The 20607-nt window shown below is 46.1% G+C and overlaps 2 protein-coding genes across 5 annotated transcripts in view; one reads left to right on the top strand and one right to left on the bottom strand.

Annotated features, from left to right (window-relative positions):
• Nucleotides 1-20607, top strand: part of MCU (mitochondrial calcium uniporter) — a 76002-nt gene that overhangs the window by 9160 nt on the left and 46235 nt on the right. The window contains exon 2 of one of the 2 annotated variants that reach the window (XM_031987932.2): nt 13901-14093. The exons of the other annotated variant lie outside the window; for it this stretch is intronic. Coding sequence (XP_031843792.2) covers nt 13901-14093 — 193 coding nt within the window. The remainder of the gene's footprint in view (nt 1-13900; nt 14094-20607) is intronic. 2 annotated transcript variants of the gene reach the window in all.
• The window catches only part of jv (javelin), a 28346-nt gene continuing 22408 nt past the window's right edge, over nt 14670-20607 (bottom strand). Inside the window, exons 3-6 of one of the 3 annotated variants that reach the window (XM_076372730.1) lie at nt 18870-19176; nt 17485-18285; nt 16346-17316; nt 14672-16272 (exon numbers count right to left, since the gene is read on the bottom strand). In XM_076372730.1, the coding sequence (XP_076228845.1) occupies nt 15243-16272; nt 16346-17316; nt 17485-18285; nt 18870-19176 (3109 nt within the window). In that variant the 3' untranslated portion in view covers nt 14672-15242. Of the gene's footprint in view, nt 16273-16345; nt 17317-17484; nt 18286-18869; nt 19177-20607 lie in introns of all 3 variants that reach the window. The other 2 variants (XM_076372731.1, XM_076372732.1) reach the window with 2 other exon arrangements.

Raw genomic sequence — 20607 nt, 5'->3', positions numbered from 1 at the left:
AATATTTAAATAAAATTTCTTTGTAAAAAACTAATAAATTAGTAAACATAGCAGAACTATAAAATTGAATATTTAGTATTTTAAATGAAACTCTGTATTGCTATAGGAAATATTCAAATAAAATTACTTTGTCGCTTAATTTATCTCTGAATTATCGTTAAATTAGTTTCAGTGTCGTCTCTATTTCATCAAAAAATGTTAAATATTTCCAGTGAAAAGCTTTCGCGTGCAAAGGGTTAATCCCTTGAATCGAGTAATCCAATTATTCGTTCGCATCTTCCGATCGCAACCGCCGAAGTCGCCATTGCGGTGTCCCGCGAAGCGCTAATAATAACAAGCTTCCGTATTATTATTACAGCTAGCCGACGAAAAAAGAGAACCGATTCTATATTTAACTCGGAGCTTAAAGTTGAAGGATCCTCCTACAGCTTCCTGGTACAATGTTCTGGTGACTTTCCCTCGGCTTCCAGGCGCCATTAGTCAGCGATACGCGACGAACGTTGCCAGCCAACGTTCCCCCGACAAATTAATTGCTCAGAAGAATCGGATGTCTGCTGTAGCAGCCTCTCGCAGCCGTCTGTTATCCGAGAATTAGTGCACACGCATGTCTGGCCCGCGCGTTGTTAGTGTTGTTACGGGGGTTGTCGGAGGGATACAGACTGCGGAGGCTGCGGTGGCGCCATGGGCATCGATCTGCTCCGCTGCGCGTCCCCTCGACCCCGAGACGCTCGCCCTGGAAGCACGGATAATTCTTATCTCGATGGAACTCGGGGCGGAACGATTTTTATTCTTATTCCAAACCCGCCTACGGCTAGCTTTTACACGCGAACGATTCGCCTCCCGCCGTGGTTTCGTCGCGTTTCCCTCTGAAGACGAAAACACGCGCGACAAATATTTGCCTCGCGACTCCACTGTATCGAACCGTTGTGCGCTTTGAAAAAATTTACGGTTCAAATGGATTTCGCGTGACGGCGAATTTGGGAGATAGTTGCGCTGCTGTGTTTTTAGACCTCTTTTATCGTTATTGTTCGCGATGCATTTCGTGGTAGATTTTATTCTTATTATGTTCGCTCCGTAAAAAATTTGGAAATTTCACGTTGATTTTCCAGCTTTTCTTTATTCGCTTCATAGATAATTCGAGACATGTTTCACGTTTTCTATGCTCCGTTCGCTCCGTATGAATGTTCATTTTAATGATAAATTTCTGTACGGTTGGATCATTTCGAAATATCGGTTGCTTTAATTATACTCGTTTGCTTATCGTTACCTCGCCATTAATACTAAGCAAATATTCTCCCAGGACTCCTGACCGCAGAGTTGGCGTCTGTTGTATCCACGTTACGCTCCTAATTAGGACAAGCAGGTGAAGCGTGTCCGATCGATATTCTTAAAATTATAGCCCATTTAAACCGACCGTTCCATTATCCACACCCCGCAACTCTGTCAGTGACGCGATCATGAATCCTCGGCTTGTCTCTACCCGATAATAACGACACGAGGCCGCAGCGCGCGCATTAAACTTCTCGCATGTCTTTGCGCGAAGTTTACCGCACGTGCTGCTCCAGATGATGGCGGATAACGAGTCCCGAAGTATACGTGCGGTTTTAACAATGCCGTGGCAGCGGCATACGCGATTCCTGATACTCCACACACGACCCGGTAAAATTTCAAAGAATCACCGGGGAAATCTGAAAATAAGGGTAGTGCAGCCGTTCGGAAGTCTTTTCGAATATTTTAAGACGCCCCGAAATGTTCCTCAATTTTCCTCAATTTTCCCTCGCTCTCATGCATCCGTATTTTCTCGTTTCGCTTTGATACCGTAATTTATAAAACACAATATCCGATAAATGATGCGGTTTCGTAAAAGGCTTTATTCGATGAAATCGCTTTAGCGGAGTATTGATTCCAATTTATAAACCCTGCGCCAGTAATTCATGCGCCGTGTATTATGTATTTTTCATAAGCATAACGAGTTCGCGTATCAATTCACCAAGGAAATAAAAATTTACTTTTATCGGCGGGCTTCGAGTAGCACTTTCCCGGCAACAGTGTTCCATTAAGCAACTTTTTTAATGCGAAACCGACGGCCTCGATCGGAGCGGACCGTAAAAGTTCAATTATATTACCGTTCTGTTGAATTAGCATGAAGAGGACCCGTCGCTAACGCGGAACCACCAAGTCGGTTTAACAGTTATTTTATTGCGTGGCTTGTCGGCGTGTAAAGGGATCCGGGTTTCAAAGGAACGTCGTGAATTGACTGAATCCACAAACGTTCCGCTCTGCAAATGTTGTTTCGAGGCTCAAACGTAATTTTCGCGAAAGTATGTAATTATTTTCGATCTCTACTCCCTGGAGATCCCGTTTGAAATTACAGTTATTGTAATTAAATTGAGCGAACTCCCTTTCGGTGTACAGAGAATAATCGCGGAATTGTAACGTTCGTTAGTGAAATTGAATATAATTTCCAATGTATCGTTTTCGCAAATTCACGTTGGAAATGCGATCTTATATTTCTATGAATACTCTGTATTCAGTATCTCGATGGCACTTCAGCTCGAAACATATTTAGCGAAGTTATTTTAAACTTCTGAAAAGAAATATCTACCGGGGTCTTTTCAGTCTACCTCGGGTTACATTTTAAACAAACATTCATCCTGCTCGGCGGAACTGCTCGATACAGAACGAGAGGTAAGGTATCGAACAATTTTTCCTCGCAAGAGTTTCCCCGTCTTTAAAACGTAATGCCTGAACACACTGAATCTCCGGTAGCTCGTTGGCCGGGATAGAGTTACGATTTACTTAAAAGTAGATTTCCTCGGGTAAATCTTCTGCTCGAAAGGTAATTTCCTTTTTACTCAGCCGGCGTATTGTTCACACTGTCGGAAGATCGGAAAACGATCACTCCGTAGGGATCGACGGATCCATCGTTACTAAGCTTGTCCACTTCTTTTTATGGTCGACCATTCTGTTCGATTCTGGTGAAACTTATGTCAGACATAGTTTTCAGGAAAATGTTTCACACGTGTTTTTTCTTATGGGCCAACATCCGGTTTCAACGAGTGAAAACACACCTCGAAGTAGAGGGTTGAAAGAATATTTTTAAATTATCTCTGAAGCTAGAGGACGTAGAAAAGAAATTTTCTTTAATTGTTCGCCTTAAAATGAACAATCTAGATTTCTTTTCTATGACCCATGGTTTCAGAGGAATTGTAGAAAATATACTTTCTACCCTCGATGTAAGGGAATGTTTTCACTCGTTCAAAATGGCTGTTGGCCGATAAGAAATATGCGTGACATGTTTTTCTGAGCACTATGTCTCGCATAAGTTTCATAAAATCGGCATGTGGCGGTTGAAAAGGTTCCCCGGTAGGATCGATGCTTCCCCACCCATTTAATCGATGACTCGAGGAAAGAATTCGCTAGGAAATTGAACAGTGATTCGAGGGAGGGGCCAATCATTTCCAGGCGTCGACGGAGTTCCCGAACTTCCGTGGAACACTTTGACCGGAGTTTTGAAAGCGTTTTAATATAGTTATTATCGCAGTGCTTTCCATCAGGTCTTCGGGGAACATCTCATTATTTTGTATTTGTTAAAGGGGAAAGATGTCTGAGCGAAGTTTCGGGGAACAATGAGAGTTAATGAGTATCTAAATAATTTCTGCAACGACGGCATTAACGAGTTGATCATTTCCCGTGCGAGAGTTGCATTTCGCGGAAGCGCATCGAGGAAAAAGGAGGTTGTTTATGAAAAGAAGATCATCGCGGGCATTTGATGTGCTCGTTAATGAGGGCGCCTCCCCAGGAGATCTATCGAGAGATTTGCGGAGGCGGAGGCGTCGAGAGCTGACTCAATAATTCATGGAGGACACTCGGTGCCGTGTCCAAACTGGGATCTCAATCATCTTCATAATGGAATTTGCTTCACACCTGAACGGGGCACTGGTAATTCCCTCGAAATTGCTAAAAATATCGATACTCGATATCTTCGATGCAATCAGTGCACACTGTCGTTCGCTTCTTCGCTCCGGATATTGCAGAATCTGATAGCTAGCATCCGAATGTTCTCTTACTTTTTAATCTGCGCCAGCTTGATACTTTAATACCTTCTCTGCGTTAAATAGCGGCAGAATTTCATTTAATTAACATGACGGACTGCAGCGTCGGACAACTTGTTTCAAATGTGCTTGCAACCGAACACGAGTATTTTACCGCCGTCATTGCTAATTGGGTATGATAAGTTTAACGAACCGAATGAAGTGAGAATTGAATGAATTTAAACTGGAACTGAACTAACAAGCAACCGCGAGTAGCGGGCGAAGCTAGACAACTCCGCGAAATGCACGACCGAACGACAGGTTGGCCGGCGATCTAATGAAATTACGATTGAAACGTGGACAGGGATGAAGTCTCGCAGGATGGGGGAAATTTATTCAGTCGCTGGTAAATGAAAGAAACCAATGGAACCATTTATTCGAGAAGGGAAAGAGAAAAATAAGGATTTTTATGGTGTCGAGGAAATTATTTCACAAGGCAATTTACCGTTTAATATCGCGGCCCGCGGAGCTGTTCTCGCTGGCTTCCGGTGCAGATATAATAAACCGTGAACGCGAAATTGCAAATAGGTTCTCGTTTTTGTTCGCCGCCTCCCCCCCCCCCCCGTTCCATTTTCATATTCTCCGTGAATGTTTCAAACGAATTCCGCGTGTTTAACGTCTGTCGCCTCTCCTGCCCGCTTTTACGTTGAATTAACGGCAGCTCGAAAGCCCGTTATCGACATTAAAAATGCAGCGACAGTGCGTGCTCGGTAATAAGAATTTGCAATGCTAGTTGACAATGCATTTATTAACACTTTATCCCGAGAATCCTTTGAATCGAGTATTTCCACTCTTCTTCTTGTCCCGAATCGTAATATCCCCATAAAAAGTCCAATCTACGGTAAAAAGATGCAAAGAAAGGCGACGATGATTGAAATTCAATGGAAATTCGTATCATTTACATGTATTATTGATTCCTAAATTAGTCTGTCGTAATTTACATCGATAAACAGAAGGAAACTCAAATTCACGTCAAAACTCGTACGTACGCGGTTCGACGCGGCAGAGGACACGCCATCATGTCGCTAGCGCTCGCCCGACAAAATGGCCGCGTCCCGCCCGAAGTTAGCGCGCGAGAAGCCTCCGGAAAATTATCAGCGACACGTCGGATCTTCTCGCGTATCTTCGCTCGATATTCCGAACCCACTAAAGAAACTACCGAGGCGGGTTTCAATTTAATCGCGTCACGATCTCCCGCGAGTGTCCTCCTTCTCGAGAAACGTGGTTGGGGGACTGCTGAAAAACCCCGGATACTTGGTAATGGTCTTGACAAGGGGAAGACGAGAGAAACTCTGGAGTCGCTGAATATCGAAGCCGATCCTACGGGGTGATTTTCGCGGGGAACTTTTATCGCCGGCTCCTTTTATAAACGGAAATAGTGATTCGTCTTCGGCGACGTGTTTCCGATAAAAGAGGGATCCGCGAACGATCACCGCGCGCAGCCGTGGGGCAACTTTGAGTCGTGTTACGAACAGAGTTAGGCAACATTCCTTTGTCCCGGGTTCAAACATCGGCCAGAAGACCTAATTTCCATAACAGCGTCCTCCGGGGCTGAGTGTTCCCTGAAATACGCTGAATACCCGGCGTTCCCGGCGAGTTTTACTACGGGCAGCTGACTCCTTTAATGTCCTCCGTTAGTTCGTTATTCCACACTGCCATTGCTATAATTCAGTGTCATTTGTTCGGTAATTGAATTTCATGAGGGGGAATTCATCGCTGACAGGGGATATTTTTGGAATACATTATTACCGTACTTCTTTAACAGAGAATTTTACAGTTTCATATGGATTTGTATATTTTATGTGTCGCGCTGTGCAGTTTCATTATTTCAGCGTCCAATGTCTCGAGTAATTTCGACGTGATTGCATGAAATTTCCACTATCTCTGGGGGATGCTGGTTTCGTTAATGTTGCTCGCTATAATTATGTCAGCGTCATTTATGCAGTGATCCAATTTCCCGAGGAAGAATTCACGGCAGAGGCATTGTATTCGAGATTTTTACCACTTAACGTATCACTTTATATAATTTAATGTGTCTTCCAGGGCATCCAATATCTCGAGTAATATTGCAAATGATTCCTGGAAATTTCCCCTAGCTCCGGGGGAAGAGTATTCCTCGATGGAAAAAATTGTCTACTTAGACTCATTTCCCGACCCTTCCGTATTGCATTACGTTCCTCGTTTGAATCCCAGATCCTCGCGGCAGATTGCAGTCGGCATTTAATCAGACCACTACGCCGCCGTGACTTCGCGACTGAAAATCACTCGCGTAACAACCCGTAGTGGTAGAGACACCGTGAAAATAGATGCAATTATTTCTACGGTTTAACGAGTCTCGCCGATGTCTAGACCCATCTAAATTCTCGCTGACTAAACTATATAAATATTTCTACGAAATACCTCGATCTCATTAAATTCAATATAATCGACTATTACCTAAAACATGAAAAGATGAGAAGTTAAGCACGATCTTCGAAAATCTGAATTAAATCCGCAACCGAAATGTTTCATCAAATTCCAGTGTCACGGTATTCCCGCATAAATTCTACACTTTCAAAGCACAAATTCCCCCGCGAGTGTTCGAGAAATATGGATCCGCTGCGATTGTATCAAATATCCGTGAGAGCACAGCAAAGCGCGGAGTTAAAAATATAATAACTGGTAGCCGCGTATCCGGTAGCTAGCGCAAGGGTCAAAGAGCGTCATAAGTTTCGCCGGCGCTTTGTGAGGCGGCCAAAAATCACGAGATAGAGCTCGCCTCGTCGAGAACTCTGCCCCGAAATTCTTCGGAGCGCCGGGAGCCGAGTCGTAAATCGCGCTTTACGATTCCGACGAATAATTCGCAGGCCGCGCGCGTTGTTATGATCGACGGACGACGGTGACCCACTTCGGTTTCGAAAACTTGGTCAACTTGGGACAAAAAAGGTACAGAGTTTTCCGCGTTGTATTCTATCGATCGACCCCGATCGCTGGGAAATCCATTGGAACCGGGCACAGTTTATAGCAGTTCGCCCGGCGCATTTGAAATTTCCCCGTATCTCTCGAAGCTCGGCCGTTCGACGGCGATAAGGAACACCGGACGCCCCGTCGAATCATTAAACGATGCAAGTTCGCCGTTTTGTAAAACCGCGGGCGAGGGAAAGTTACGATAACCAACGTACTTTTTCGCAACTTTTCGTTCTTTCGACATCGTCGCCAGCGACCGGATGTCCCAGTTGATTTTCCGAGTGTTCCGCTTTATGATTTCATTCGCAACCGGTCTCTCCAGTGTTCTTTTCCACAATATACCTATCTCCAAATTTACACCATAGGTTTTAAAACAACAGTTTGAAAAGAAAACGTTAAAAATAACCATTTTTGTCGCGCGCATTTAATTTGGAATCAGGTCGAATGATTTTACGGACCTCGCTTCGATTTCGAGCGTGCTGTCCGGTGAATTATTTAGTAAGGTTAATGCATACGGTTTTCCGTCGTGCACTGCGAAAAGCGGCTGCAGCGTATTAAATAGAGATTAACGTTGACGGGCGATAGACTGCGCGCATAACTCATGAAATTTCTGGTGTAAAGTTCTGTTGGTACAGCATTGGTCACCTCGTTTTGCTTGAAATATTATCTATTTGTTTGCTGTAAATGTCATATTAACGTGTTCAATTTAATAACGCTTTCTGTCTTATAAATTACTCGTTTTTAATTTAATAAAATGTGAAATACTATACAAGAAGTTACATCTTTCACCAATTTCTAATACAGGAAGTCTTCATTTTCTCGTTCACTCGTCTAAGCTTCCATCAAACCCTACTACACAAAATTATCTCCGTTTCTCGTGTCCATCTGTCTAAATCAAAGCGCGACAGAAATTCTTAATGCGACGAGCAAACAACGAGACGTGTTTGTCACTCCATAGAAGGTAGGAAAATCTGTTTATTCATGCTTGAATCGGGTCATTGTCAGTGATCAACGATCCACCACCGGACAGCTGTTAATCCGGCCTGTTGTTCCCCGGTGAAATTGGAAAAAGCTTTTACCGCAGCTCACTGAAACACGCGTTCCCTTACCGATGTTTACGCCAGACAGAATCGATTTCCTATCTGTAGCGCGGTAAACGAACCACTGAACGCGGTTCTGTTTCTTTTTACATTGTCACTGATCCACAAAGATCTTATTCGCTGGAAAAAATAGCAACGGTCCGCCCGTCGGGACGAGCGGGCCGGATATCTGTATTCGAACGACCGAGTACTGCGGAAATATTTTTGCTCGTCGGGGAAACTCCTTTGCGACCGGTCAAATACCGTTTCCGAGCGAATACGTTCACGGTAAGGAGAGCGCAAACGCTATTGACTTCGTCGGAAATTCGAGCAAACATCGCGCGGGCCTCGTGAAAGGGTGGAAATGAAGATTCATGAATCCTTTAATAAAACATTGGACTGAAAGTCACCGCTGGTTAATGAATATGTATGCTCTTGAGAGTATTAGGTCTCAGCCTCGTGGTAAGTACGCCTGCTAATTAAAGGACAAAAGTTTCGAGGTTTCTATGCATCCGAGATAAATATATTATGTATACGCAGTTCTATTTGCAGACGAGTTTTCCCTTCGCTCAATCGGAGTTCCAATGAAACCTTGATATGCTTTATCGATTTAACCTGTTAACCGTGGAATTTAATTTCAAAAATTTCCGACAATGCAGTGAAATCAGATAATAAAGTGTACACCCTTTCTAACGAGAAACTAATGCGAAACGAAGAATAATTGTATGTTTATCTGAAAAAATAAATAATTTAGCATTGAAAGAAGCAGTATTATTTTGATTTTACGTGTATACTCGTCGAGCACAGTTAACTGGTTGAAAAGTGGAAAATTCGTTGATCTCAGAGAACACGTTCCTGCGTTCGCGATATACCTATGATGACAGGAATAAATTGTTTAGATTAGAAAACGTGAAATTAGTTTTTCGTTTAGTTTATTAGTTAACTTCCACTGAAACTTTAATAAATGTTGAGCATTTAAAATGCGGGAGATTGATTAATCTCCGGAGATTAAGAACATTCCCACTCGAGTGGTACATTTAATTACTTGATTTCCACGAGATACGGTAAATCGTCTGATAACGCATTTTAATTATCCCGACAGCCCGCTCGCTGTCCTTGGAACCCTCCATTTTTCGGCGATAGCGTGGTCGCGAGCCTCACGACAGATCGTTGAACCGCGACGAGACCATTAGCCTCAGAATTATTTATTCCGCGACAGTTGCTCACGTGAGCGCCATTTCGGAGGGCCGAGAACCGTCTTGGCCGTCGACCAAGCGTCGAGTCATTCCTAACACGTGGACGACCGTCGTAAAATATGATACAAGATTTCCAATTGTGGTCACCGGCGACATCCTTCGGAATTTTCGTCGCGAGTCTATTCTTACCAGAGTCGGGAACAATGAATTATAAGAAAACCGCCCCACAGTCGAGCGAGTTTTGCTTCTGAAACGAGAAACGCCTTTGAAACCGCGTTCCTCGGTTTCCTCTGTTTTCCTCCATTTCCAACGCAGCTCGCGCACAATACTGTCAAACGAGGGACATTATCGTTGCGCGAGATTTCTTTTGACTAATTCTCGTTAGCCCCGGCATTTTAATTGCGAAACGTCGTTCCGCGTTGAGGGCGTTCATTTTACGCGATTTCGAACGAAGAATCGCTGACATTATTCAACGTCTGTTGTCGTATTCGTCTGACAATTGGGAACCGTCAACGGGACTGAAACAGATAAATGCAGCAGATTCGCGAATTTCTCGAAATCCTCTAACCGCTCATTTCAACGATCCCCCAGATATTTTCCCTGTAATTACCCGAGGGGATCTGTTTGCGGAGCGCACACCTACGCGCCGGTAAATATATATTTTATACGTATCGCGCGATAAATCGAGCGTGCAGCGTATTTCTGGCGGTGTTTAATTCTTCGAGGAAACTTCATTTCAAACGTCGCCCGAATTATTCCCCGAATGATACAATCGTCGCGTTGATATTGTTATTTACGTTCAACGCCGTGGCGAACAGTTTAATTGGATTCGGTAAATCACACTCGGATTCTGTGCCGACCGCGTCGAATTCCTCGTAAACCAATTTAGACGAGAAAACAGGGAGCGGCATGGAATCCCGTCGATAATCCGCTGTAACTGTTTTCTGGTCGACGGAATAATCCCAATTTCTGCGTGCAAACTTCGCGTAATCGAGTTCGAGAATGGATTCCCGGAGTTGACGCAACGTACGGAGGCTGCAGCTTGCAGTTCCCTATGCATTCTTGAGCGGTGTTTTAAAAAAAACAACGGCAAAAAAATCCTCGGGAAATTCGAACGCAAGCAGAGGAGCGCTGTGTAAAAATAACTTTGGTAAACGGAAAAAACGCCGAACGGAAATCGATTGAGCGGCGAGGGAAAGCCAAAGCAAGGAACCTGTCAAAGGCGAACGGCGGGAAAACTGAGGGAAATCATCGAGAGAACAGAAACTGCATTTTTCGATAACGGCTTTCACGGTGAACACACGTTGGCGTTGGTGTTGGACCTTTTGGTCGTTTACGAAGCTGTTCACTTACTTTGTGATTTAGTTGACGGTCCTTGAAAGATGCTCGCGTTATCAGTTAGAAATTGACTGGAACTGTAGAAATAATATTTTCCCAAGTGACAAAAAGTGATACATTTCTGATCAGAAATATTATTAGAAAATTACTTTTTGTCACTCGGGTATTGACACGTTTCTGGTAAGAAATATTATTGGAAAATGACCTTGTCACTTGGGTATCGATACGTTTCTGATCAGAAATATTATTGGAAAATGACTTCTTGTCACTTGGGTATTGATACGTTTCTGATCAGAAATATTATTAGAAAATTAATCTATCTATCTTTCGTAACTAGAGACTTCAAAGTACTGTCTCCTGAATTATTCTGAAGATAATCTCATGAATACGCTTTTAGTGATGATCTCTATTCAATCACTTGAAACAAGATCCTCAGTAATCGACACTGAATCCGAGCCTCTTGTCGCCTCCTCCATTATCCGTTCACTAAAACTTGAACATGGATCGCCTCCGAAGAATCTAAAATTCGAAATGAAGGCGCTCAATCAAGCTAATGGACCTCGTCCGCAATTTGATTCCTGCCATTACACCGAGGCGGAGCTCGAAATTACAACGCGGGCCGCAAAGTGAGTCAACGTCGAGGACGCTGAAACCAAGAACAATTAAATTTTCACGCCGGCTTCGCTATCCGTCCCGAGATTGTGATCCTGAATCCTTTAATCGCGTTACAGAGCCGCGGCGAAGTCGATAAGTTAAAAATGACACCGTTCAGCGAAACACTCCGCAAAGGATCCAGCAATCTTGTCTGAAGGGAAGCTGATCCTCTCGGAGACGATCCTCGGGGACATGTTCACTGAACTTCTCGGCTAAGACAGGAGTGCGCACTCTTGTTTAACCCAATTCTGGAGGCTCTTTCGCCGTTGCTGCGATAAGAGGACGTAATTCAAACACTTGTTACGCGTTTCCGAGGCCGCAAACGTCACCAGGCGACGCGGACAAAGGCTTGCATTAACTGTTCAAGCGCGAGGACCATCTCTGCGCTTGCGTAGGCGGACGAATGTCTGATTGTCAGCGGCTCTTGGTATCGCAGCCGACGTCGAACCACTTGAAACGTCATGATTTCGTTTAAATCGCACTCAGGAGTAAATCTCTGACTGAGAAGGCTGGGTTTGATTTATGATCCCAGTTGAAACATGGATTCCTACTTTTACGCGAATTCTGCTTCCCGATGGGGAGATTGGAAGTTTCTCGCGGCATACGGCAGTGGAAAAGCAGAAATCCATTAAGAATTTCATTTCGATATCTTTCTCCTGCAGATATTATCTATTAAATATTATTGTTATACTACATACTTCTAAGCTTTACTAAAATTCTATCGAAATTCTATGAAAATTAATATTGCATCCTTTGTCGAAGACCTTTGATAGTTACGAATATATAAATATTCATGGCTCTCCGGGAGGTCTTCGTTTGCCCGTCGTTCGATTCCTCGCTAGGACACGAATAACGCTGCAAGAGCTTTATGGCGTTCACGTACGGATTGATTTGCATATTTCTATAAACCCGATGTTTCTGGGACACGCTTCTCCATTCGATTCAGGCGTCGGTTTACGATGTCCGCCGAAACGCCCGACATCAAAACGGATACGCAGTGCGGTATCATTTCCGAGGGGCGGTTTCCAGTAAATAACGACACCTCGCGGCTTACATTTCGTGTAAAATTTTCACGCGACTCGATTCACGGTGTCGTTCGACTCGTCGGCCACCCCGATTCCCGGGCAATTAAGGGGTGTTAAAGATTGAGAAGAGAGAACTGGGCCGCCGACAGCGACACAAAGGCGGAATTCGGAGTATCCTGTGATTAATGAATCGCCTTTGAGTCGGGGATCTTTATTCCTGTAAACGTGAACGCACAATGGTGTCGCGACCCTGGCCGAACTCCAGTTTCAACGTGACCCTACGGTGACCCCGTATCCTGGATCCTCGCCAGACTCCCGACGTCTACATACGTTGCCTGTGAAGAGTTTATCCGCCCGAAAGTAATACTTTTCTTTCGCGATGCATTCCGAGGAACTGGTCTCGCCATTCCGTTGGTAAATTCACATTGTGCCGTTGAGGGGAAATTCGTATCGTCGTGTACGATCCTTGCTCGCAGTCGGAAAAAGAACAGTGAAAGCTATTGTCTGGAAGGATGTTGGAATTTATGAGGTAAATTAGAGGGTGATCGAAGAATTTAAGGATGAAATTAATTGTTGGTTGATTTAAGAATTTGAAAGTTAGGAATAATTTAAGAATGAATTCGTAGCAAAGGGTAATTTAAGAATGAACAAATTTATAACGAAGGAGAGATCAATAGTTCGAAGATTTTTCGGAGACAATTGGAATACACCGGCGGAATTCTCAATTTCGAGGGCGAATCTCCATCCCGTGGTTCGATTCTAAGTAAATTGAACATCGTGATTACATCTTCCGCTTTGACGTGAAACTTCGAAACCGAACGCGGGTGAATGTAATTGCGTCGTCTAAAATTTCGTTGCAGAAATTGCGATTCCCTTCGTGGTTTGTGTCGCGGCGGAATGCCGTAGCCGATGTTTGCTGTCCGCAGCGGTTCGCGTTAATTGAACGTAAATAGCAGGCGGAACGAGTAGCCAAGAAAAACAGCGAAGACTTTGGTATACTAGTATACTCGTGTCGTTTCGTTGTACCCCGTTTATGTAACTGTGTAAATATCGTGTAACCGTGTTTCGAATAATCCTCGCGCCCGTACACACACATATTTCAAGCGGGCACTGCCATGGAGGAATCTAGTAGACATTCGGCAAACAAAGGAGCAGATTGAAGATAACCTTTCGCGATACTCTGACACTTATTAATTCGTCTGCATTAGTATTATTCTTCTCCTGGAAAAAGATAGAACTTTCCGCTACTGCGCATTTTCCCCAACACTAACAAACTCCTTTTTACCTCGAATTAATGCCCGAAAAATCAACCGTAGAATGAAATAAATAAAGGAATGACATAAAAAAGGAAGCTGTGACAATCGAGAGACAATAAGTTACATTTCTAAATAAATTTCATTAAAATCCGTCCACTAGTTTCCGAGACTACCTTAAAACAGACGAGCAAACTCTCTTTCACAAAATTTTAGCGTAGACTATAAAAGGAAAATCCATCGACCTTACAGAATGAAAAGGCATGCTCCGTTGGATCAACAATACGTTCAATGCCTCGCTTTCCCATGTTTCAGGAAACATGGTGCAAAAGATGGTGGCACATCTCCCAGAGGAGTATTTCTGTTTCGACGAGCTCCTTCGCTCCGAGCTTAAGCCCGATTTTAGCGAAGGGGATGCAGGCTTCAGGAAGCTCGTCAAAGGAAACGAAGACATCGAGGCTATCGAAGGATAAGACGAACGAGAAGAGCCTGGTTCCTCAGGATCCTGGTGAGTAACACGGTAGAATAAGAAGATCCACGAGGCGACGTAGCGGCTGCGCAAACATCGTAAAGAATTCCCGTGGAATCGAATTTTCTTCGTTTAACGCGACGCCCGCGAATAGCTGGGGCCCTTTCGCATCTCAAAGAATGATAACGTATTCCGATAAATCGAGAAAACACCGGAATCATTTTAATTCTAATAGCACAGGTGCTGATTTGGTGTTTGCTCTATGAACAGCGTCGACTCGATTTGTTGCATGTTATATCGCTGTTATAGGCCGACTCTACAAGACCCATGAATAAATCAGCGAACGTGTTTCACGCTTTAACTCGAGTCGGTCGCAACTGTCTATAGATAGATCGTTATATTTAGGTTTACGTTACTCCGGTGTTATTGAAAAGTTCGCCGTGAGACGTGGACCAGCGCGCGCGTTAAAGTTTGCTGAGTTTTTAAGTAGCGTGAAACGTAGCTACGCGGAGCGTATTAATGGCGGCTCGTTTGCCGTTACAGCGGAAACTTGCGTCGTACAGTTTTCGTCGACCCGCTATCGTTCGGACGAAACGAAGTAGCTCAGGATTCTAATCACACCAAGTTTTCTTAATGAATATTTATTTTGTAGCCAGATAAGGACGACTTAAGTAACAACATGAGAACATACAATTGTCGAATGATCTTTCCTATTTTATGTACACTCCCCCCTCACACCTGCAAGATAGACCATCGTAAATTTTAATGTTTAAACTGCGGACGTTCGTGCGAACGCAACGATTCTTTTCAAATGAAATCGATAATCGAGGAAACAGATGCTACAGTCAAAGACTTGTTCAAATGGAAGATGCTTCGTGTTCATCGAGCTCTAAAACTTTCAAATTTCAAGCGATCGCGTCCACAGCGCACACATCGAATCCGCAGTCTATTAATCGACGAATCTACGATTAAAATATCCAAGTCGTTGCTGGGAAACCTCGATTGATAACTGTACAACTCTCCATCGGAACAACGACGGAACGGCATTCCCGAGTGGATCTCCCGGAAACAGAAAAGAAAACACCGGGGACCCTCGCTCGAGGATACGGAAAGCACTAGAAACTACCGACTCTCCTTTGGCAATCTCTCCCGATATCGTAACCGACTATATATTACAAGTTAGCCCGCTCAGGATGTCTCGGAACGCTGATTCTCCGCGGCGTTCAGGCTGTCCTCGAGCACCTCGAACTCCTCGAACTCCATTTTGCCGAAGTCGTCCGGCGTCCTCCAGTTGTTCTCGTTCACCTGCCACCTGGTCAGCGCGCTGCCTATGAATCTGCTCGGATAGGTGGACTTGGCGTCGTCTAATGGGCCAAGTTTGAAGTCCGCCTTGAACGCTGTCTTCCCGTCCTTGCTGTCCTCCTTTTTCGGCTCCAATCCGATCACGACGGGCGGCTCCCTCTTCGCTTCAACCTGGCCGGTCCTTTTTTCTTCTTGGGCCTCGTTCTCCTTCTCCTGCTTCTCGATCGTGGTGATCTCGATACTCGGCGTCTCCGCGATAGTGTACCTGCTCAGGTCGAGCGCTTTCTCTCTGTTCCGACATCTGAGATGATTCTCGACCAGTCTTCCGGTGAGCTCGAGCCTGCTGTCGCAAGAGTTGCTCTTCACCAGCCGGAACTTGACGTAGTCGTTCGATCTGTCGATGCACTTGAACCTGTTCTCGACGACCGGCGAGATTAGGGGTCCGTTGCTGGAGTTGACCACCTTGCCTCCGTAGTAGGTCACCGAGGTGCCGCATTCTCGGATCTTCTTGAGGACATCTTGCGAGACGTAATGGCTAGAACTGTGAGCCTCGTTGCTTTCATCCTCGTGGCAATCCACCTCTTCGTCCTCCGATGAGATGCACTGCACACCGCTGCCAGGATCAGTGTCAGGATAATCACTGGACACCCCGGAGCTCACGCTGCCGGAGTCCCAATTATGATGATGATGGTGATGGTGGTACCGATTCACTTTGTTCTTGGAGGACGATGAATCGCTTGGAGACGTGTGGCCGCTTCTAGCTTCGAAAGACTGAGCTAGGATCCTCGTCTTCGACTCGGAACGAGGACTATCTAGCTCGTCTTTGCCGCCTACTACCGAAGCGTTGGAGGATGTCGACTTCTCTAGGTTCTCGAAGAGTCTGGTGAGGTCCTTCGCTCTGCTGGAACATCTGAACCTAAAAGAAAGTTGCAGATCAATGTCTATCATTAGGATTCGCCAGGTGCTAGGTTATACCGATAGCTTCTCACCTGGATCCTTCGTGAATCTTTTCAGACATCTCGTCAAACCGATCGTCGATGCTGGTTAAGTCTTTCATACTGACGCTTTTCCTGTTCTTGCACTCCCTCGACAGCTCCGAATTATTCTTCATCTTCAATGTGTTCTCGAACATCCTTCTGACGTTCCGCACGGTATCCGGGTCAGGCAGTTCTTCGTCGATGAGCTCGCGGTTCACTCTGATCGGATGATAGAAGAAGTGCTTCTTGATAGTGGACTGTTTGGGGCTCTTCGGGTTGCCATCGGCGCTTTCGCAGTTCCTCTCGCGTCCCTCTGCGTCCGATTTCTTCTGGATCGCGCCCGCTATCTTGCACGTAGGCTCGGACCTTGCCTTCCCCATTGCGGTCGGCTTGCGCTCGATAGTCTCGGCACGTACGGGTTCAATGATAACAACGTTATTGTCCAGCAACAGCTCCTGAAACGAATATTCTCGCAGGTACTGCATCAGACCCTCGTACGTGACGTCTCCGCGACCGGCGTTATATATGTTCTTGCTGAACATGTTGGACTTCACGATCTTGTAGCGCACGTGGTCGAATTCTTGGCCGTCGTCCTGGTGGCACTCGATCGAGTCCACGCAGCTCCTCGATCTGGTCAGACTGCTGTGCCCCTTCTTAGAGTCGTTGCTTTCATTGGCCGAGGATTTGCCCGAGCACGTTTGATCCTCGTCGATGCCGTCGTCCACTGATCTCCTCCTCGTGTCGCTGCCCGATTCAGAGCCCAATCCTAAATCCGAGCTCTCGGATCTAGCCTCGAATCCCAGGCTGCCTTTCACAACACTGCAAGCCTTCCCCAGAATGCTGGAAGTCCCCTTGACGATCCTCTCGAACCTCCCCTCGTTCGGTTTGCTTTTGGAGCTCTCCTTGGACGTGGTCTTCTGCTCGAAGAAGTTCTTCGCGTTCTCCATGGCAGCGTTCGCGCCGTCCTTCTCCCGATTAATCGCCTGAAATCAATAATCCTCTGTAAGAACGAGCACGAGCCACCCGCATCTACGCGAATACCCCATTAAAACACGAAAGTCCAATTCCTCGTAGGAGCAACCGATCAACAACCCCCTACTTCGGTTTCACTAATCCTCGCACGAAGCAACTGAAGCGATCACGAGACTCACCTCCTCGTTCCCAGGATCATCAGCCCCGTCAGCCTTGCCATCCAATTTCACGTCCAAGCGATCCACGTCTCCTGCATCCTTCCGTTTCGCCTCCTCCATATCAATCTCCGTCGTTGATCGTCGGTGCCGCCGCTTCGTCACGTCGCTGTCGACGACTTTGAGCACCTGCGGCCTCCTCGACATGTCCTCTTGCTCTTCGGTGTCCGAGATCCAAATCGACTTGTAATCCTCTGCCTCCTCCACCTTGCGATCGTGTTGTCCCCCAGAGACGATCAGCGCGTTGGTTCCGCGGTTGTCCTCATCAGTCTCCGGCGATGTGGATCGTCGATCAGCGGCCGCGTCCCGGAAGCGATTTATCGGGCTGCCCTCGTCCTCCGAGCGTTGCTGCTGCTCCTGGTCCCGACCTGCTTCCGTTCTCGCGCGTTCCGCGTGCTCCTCTTCGTATTCCGACCGCTGCTCCGCGTCCTTGTCGTCTCTCCGGCGCCACTGTTCAAGCTCCGCCGCGTCTTCTTTACTCTCTCTGCTCCCTGTACATTTCTCCTCGTCGGTCGCGTTGCTCCTGGCCCGCTGCTCCTCGATTCCTCGCGCGCCGAGGTACTCGAGGGCTTTCAGCTTCTGGCTGCCGCTTCCCGGGCTGTCGCTCCCCTCGGCGAAATTGTTATTCCGCGCGTCCTCCTCGTCGAACTCGAGGCGCACGTTCGACAGGGGTAACAGATTCAGCACGTCGAAGTACTCTAGCTCGCCGTCGTCCTCGAACAGTATGCTGTCCAGGCTCCTGTGCTCCTTCCGCTTCCGTTTGACCTGGGGCAACGGTTTCCGGGTCAATGTGGCGGTCGCTGGTGGTTTAATTGGGGCTGTAGCCAGGGGATGAATCGGTGTTTAACGCAGCCGACCGTTTACTGCGGGGCGGGGTAATTTCACCCGGAACGAGGCAGTCGGGAGGAATGTGGACTTCGTTTAGCCTAATGGGTGGTTGCGGAGCGTGCCGGATGGGGTTGAACGAGAGTGACTCTTAGGGAAATGTCGTTTAACTTTCGCGTGTTTCGGGTTTCTTATGTGCACAGGCTGAGCACCGTGGAATCTGCGTCGCGTCTTTCATTTCGGAGAGTGGTTTAGATCGTGAATCGAAATATCGAAATAATCAGAAGGAACCGGGGCTGTAGAATTATGCTTCAATTCAATGGCTTTTCGAGCGGTAGAATTGTACCATTAGTTCACTGGGTCGATCTAATTCTGCAGATTCCAGGTAAATAGACACGGACATAGAGACTCTGATCAGTTACCATGGGGACTTCAGTCCACCATTATCCGCCAAATTTATAGCTATGAATAGCACTCGGTCAACGACGGTCGGCCCAATTACATTCCGAACGGGCGCTGTTTACCTGGGTATAGATGCAATCGATGCTCCGATTTCCCTCGATCGGCCAATTATCCTCGACGATGTCTACCAAGCCGCTGACCGTGTCCAGATCGTGGACGCTGTGATAACGCCTCGGCGACTCGGGCCAGTCGAGGATGTTCAAACGGTCGGGATCGCCTCGGCTGGGCCTCCCGTACGGCAACGGATCCGGGAAAGTCGCGAGTCCCGACGGGATCGAGTGCAGGCCGCAAGCGGATCGCGAGTATTGCGATTTCGCTTCGTTGAATCTCTCGTAGGAGTCCGAGAGGTGTTGCTGACTCTTCGAGAGCCTGGAAGAAGAGTCTGATCGATCAGAACGAGAAGAGTGCGTCGGTTTCGATCGATCTTCTAGTGATCAGTGGACAGCAGATTTTACGCGTTTATGAGTGTAGCATTCAGAATAGAGAAAGGCTTGTAGAAATGGAAAAATTGGGATCTCGAGGAACTCGGAGATTGTGAGATAGAAACGTTGGAAACTGGGAAAATTGTGATACTGAAGCATTGAGCAATCGGAAAAATGGAGAACTAAAATATTGGGTAATCGGGAAATTGGAAAACCGAAGCACTGAAAAATTCGAAAACCAGGGAACTGAAATATTGAAAGACCGGGCAACTGGAAAATTAAAGCCCGATACTTCGTTCTGGATTATTAAAATCAGAAGAAAAGAGAATTAGTTTCCGTCTACCTTGCGTTTCGTTAAACATTGAACATTTCATGACGCACAGCAAACGAAGTATTGTGAATACAGATTTTCGCGGCCATTTTCACGAGGAAGCAGCCTCTGAAATTTTTATTCGCTAAATATCCCCGGGCTCCGGGCGGAATTCGAATTCGCCGTCGCGGGAGGCGCGGCTGCATTATTAAAGCGGGTTTAACGTATCGAACTAGCTGCAACGAGCCGTGCAAAGAGCAACATGGATGCAAGAAACTTCCGCGGGCAACGGAAAATCTCTGACGGAGCCCGGGGTAACGAGTTTCCGCGAGTTTTCGAGAATTGCTCGATCAAGTTCGCGAGGATCCCCGTGACTTCCGTTCCGTCGGGACCGATTAAACCGAGCACAACGGCGTTTTAATGCATAGACAAATGGAGACCGTGCGGATCAAATTTCCCAAACAACGATCAAGCTAATTGCCGTTAGGCGGTATCGGATGGCGATATTTGTTCGCGCGGTAATTAAATTGCCAGCTTGTAACCCGGCCGATTGGGCTCGTAATTGTCGAACTTTACATCGGCGATCGCGTATAAAAATCCCCTCGTTACTCGGGAACCGCGTGGATCAAGCTATCGCGCGGGAATTGAGAAGCTTCGAGGGTCCTCATTACAATTTGCGGTTTCCGCGGGTGGTTCCGTGTCCCTGGAGGAACATTTCTTCCATTGAACGCGTACCTTTCGATAAACCATTCGATTTGATTCGATGTTTTAGCCATTCACCGGGCAAAGTGATTTAATCGACAAAATGGAAAATAAAATTTGAATTGGAAATCCGATGAAGTGTATTGGTAATGTTCGGAGATATTCGAAGAGTGGGGTTAATCGCATCGATTAACGAATGATTTATCCGCCGCGTTTATTCGCGGCACGTGTAACGTAATATTCTCCGATTTCGGTTACACGGCTCGAATAGAAATTATAAGGACAGGATTTTCGATTGACATTATTCGAACAGAGGGTTCCGGCTAATGGAAATGCGCGGAATGTATCGGAAATGAAATTGGTTTC

Source organism: Nomia melanderi, chromosome 12, assembly GCF_051020985.1.
Source record: "Nomia melanderi isolate GNS246 chromosome 12, iyNomMela1, whole genome shotgun sequence".
Lineage (NCBI taxonomy): Eukaryota > Metazoa > Arthropoda > Insecta > Hymenoptera > Halictidae > Nomia > Nomia melanderi.
The sequence above is the reverse complement of the archived record's forward strand: the minus strand, read 5'-3'. Positions and strand labels throughout refer to the sequence as shown.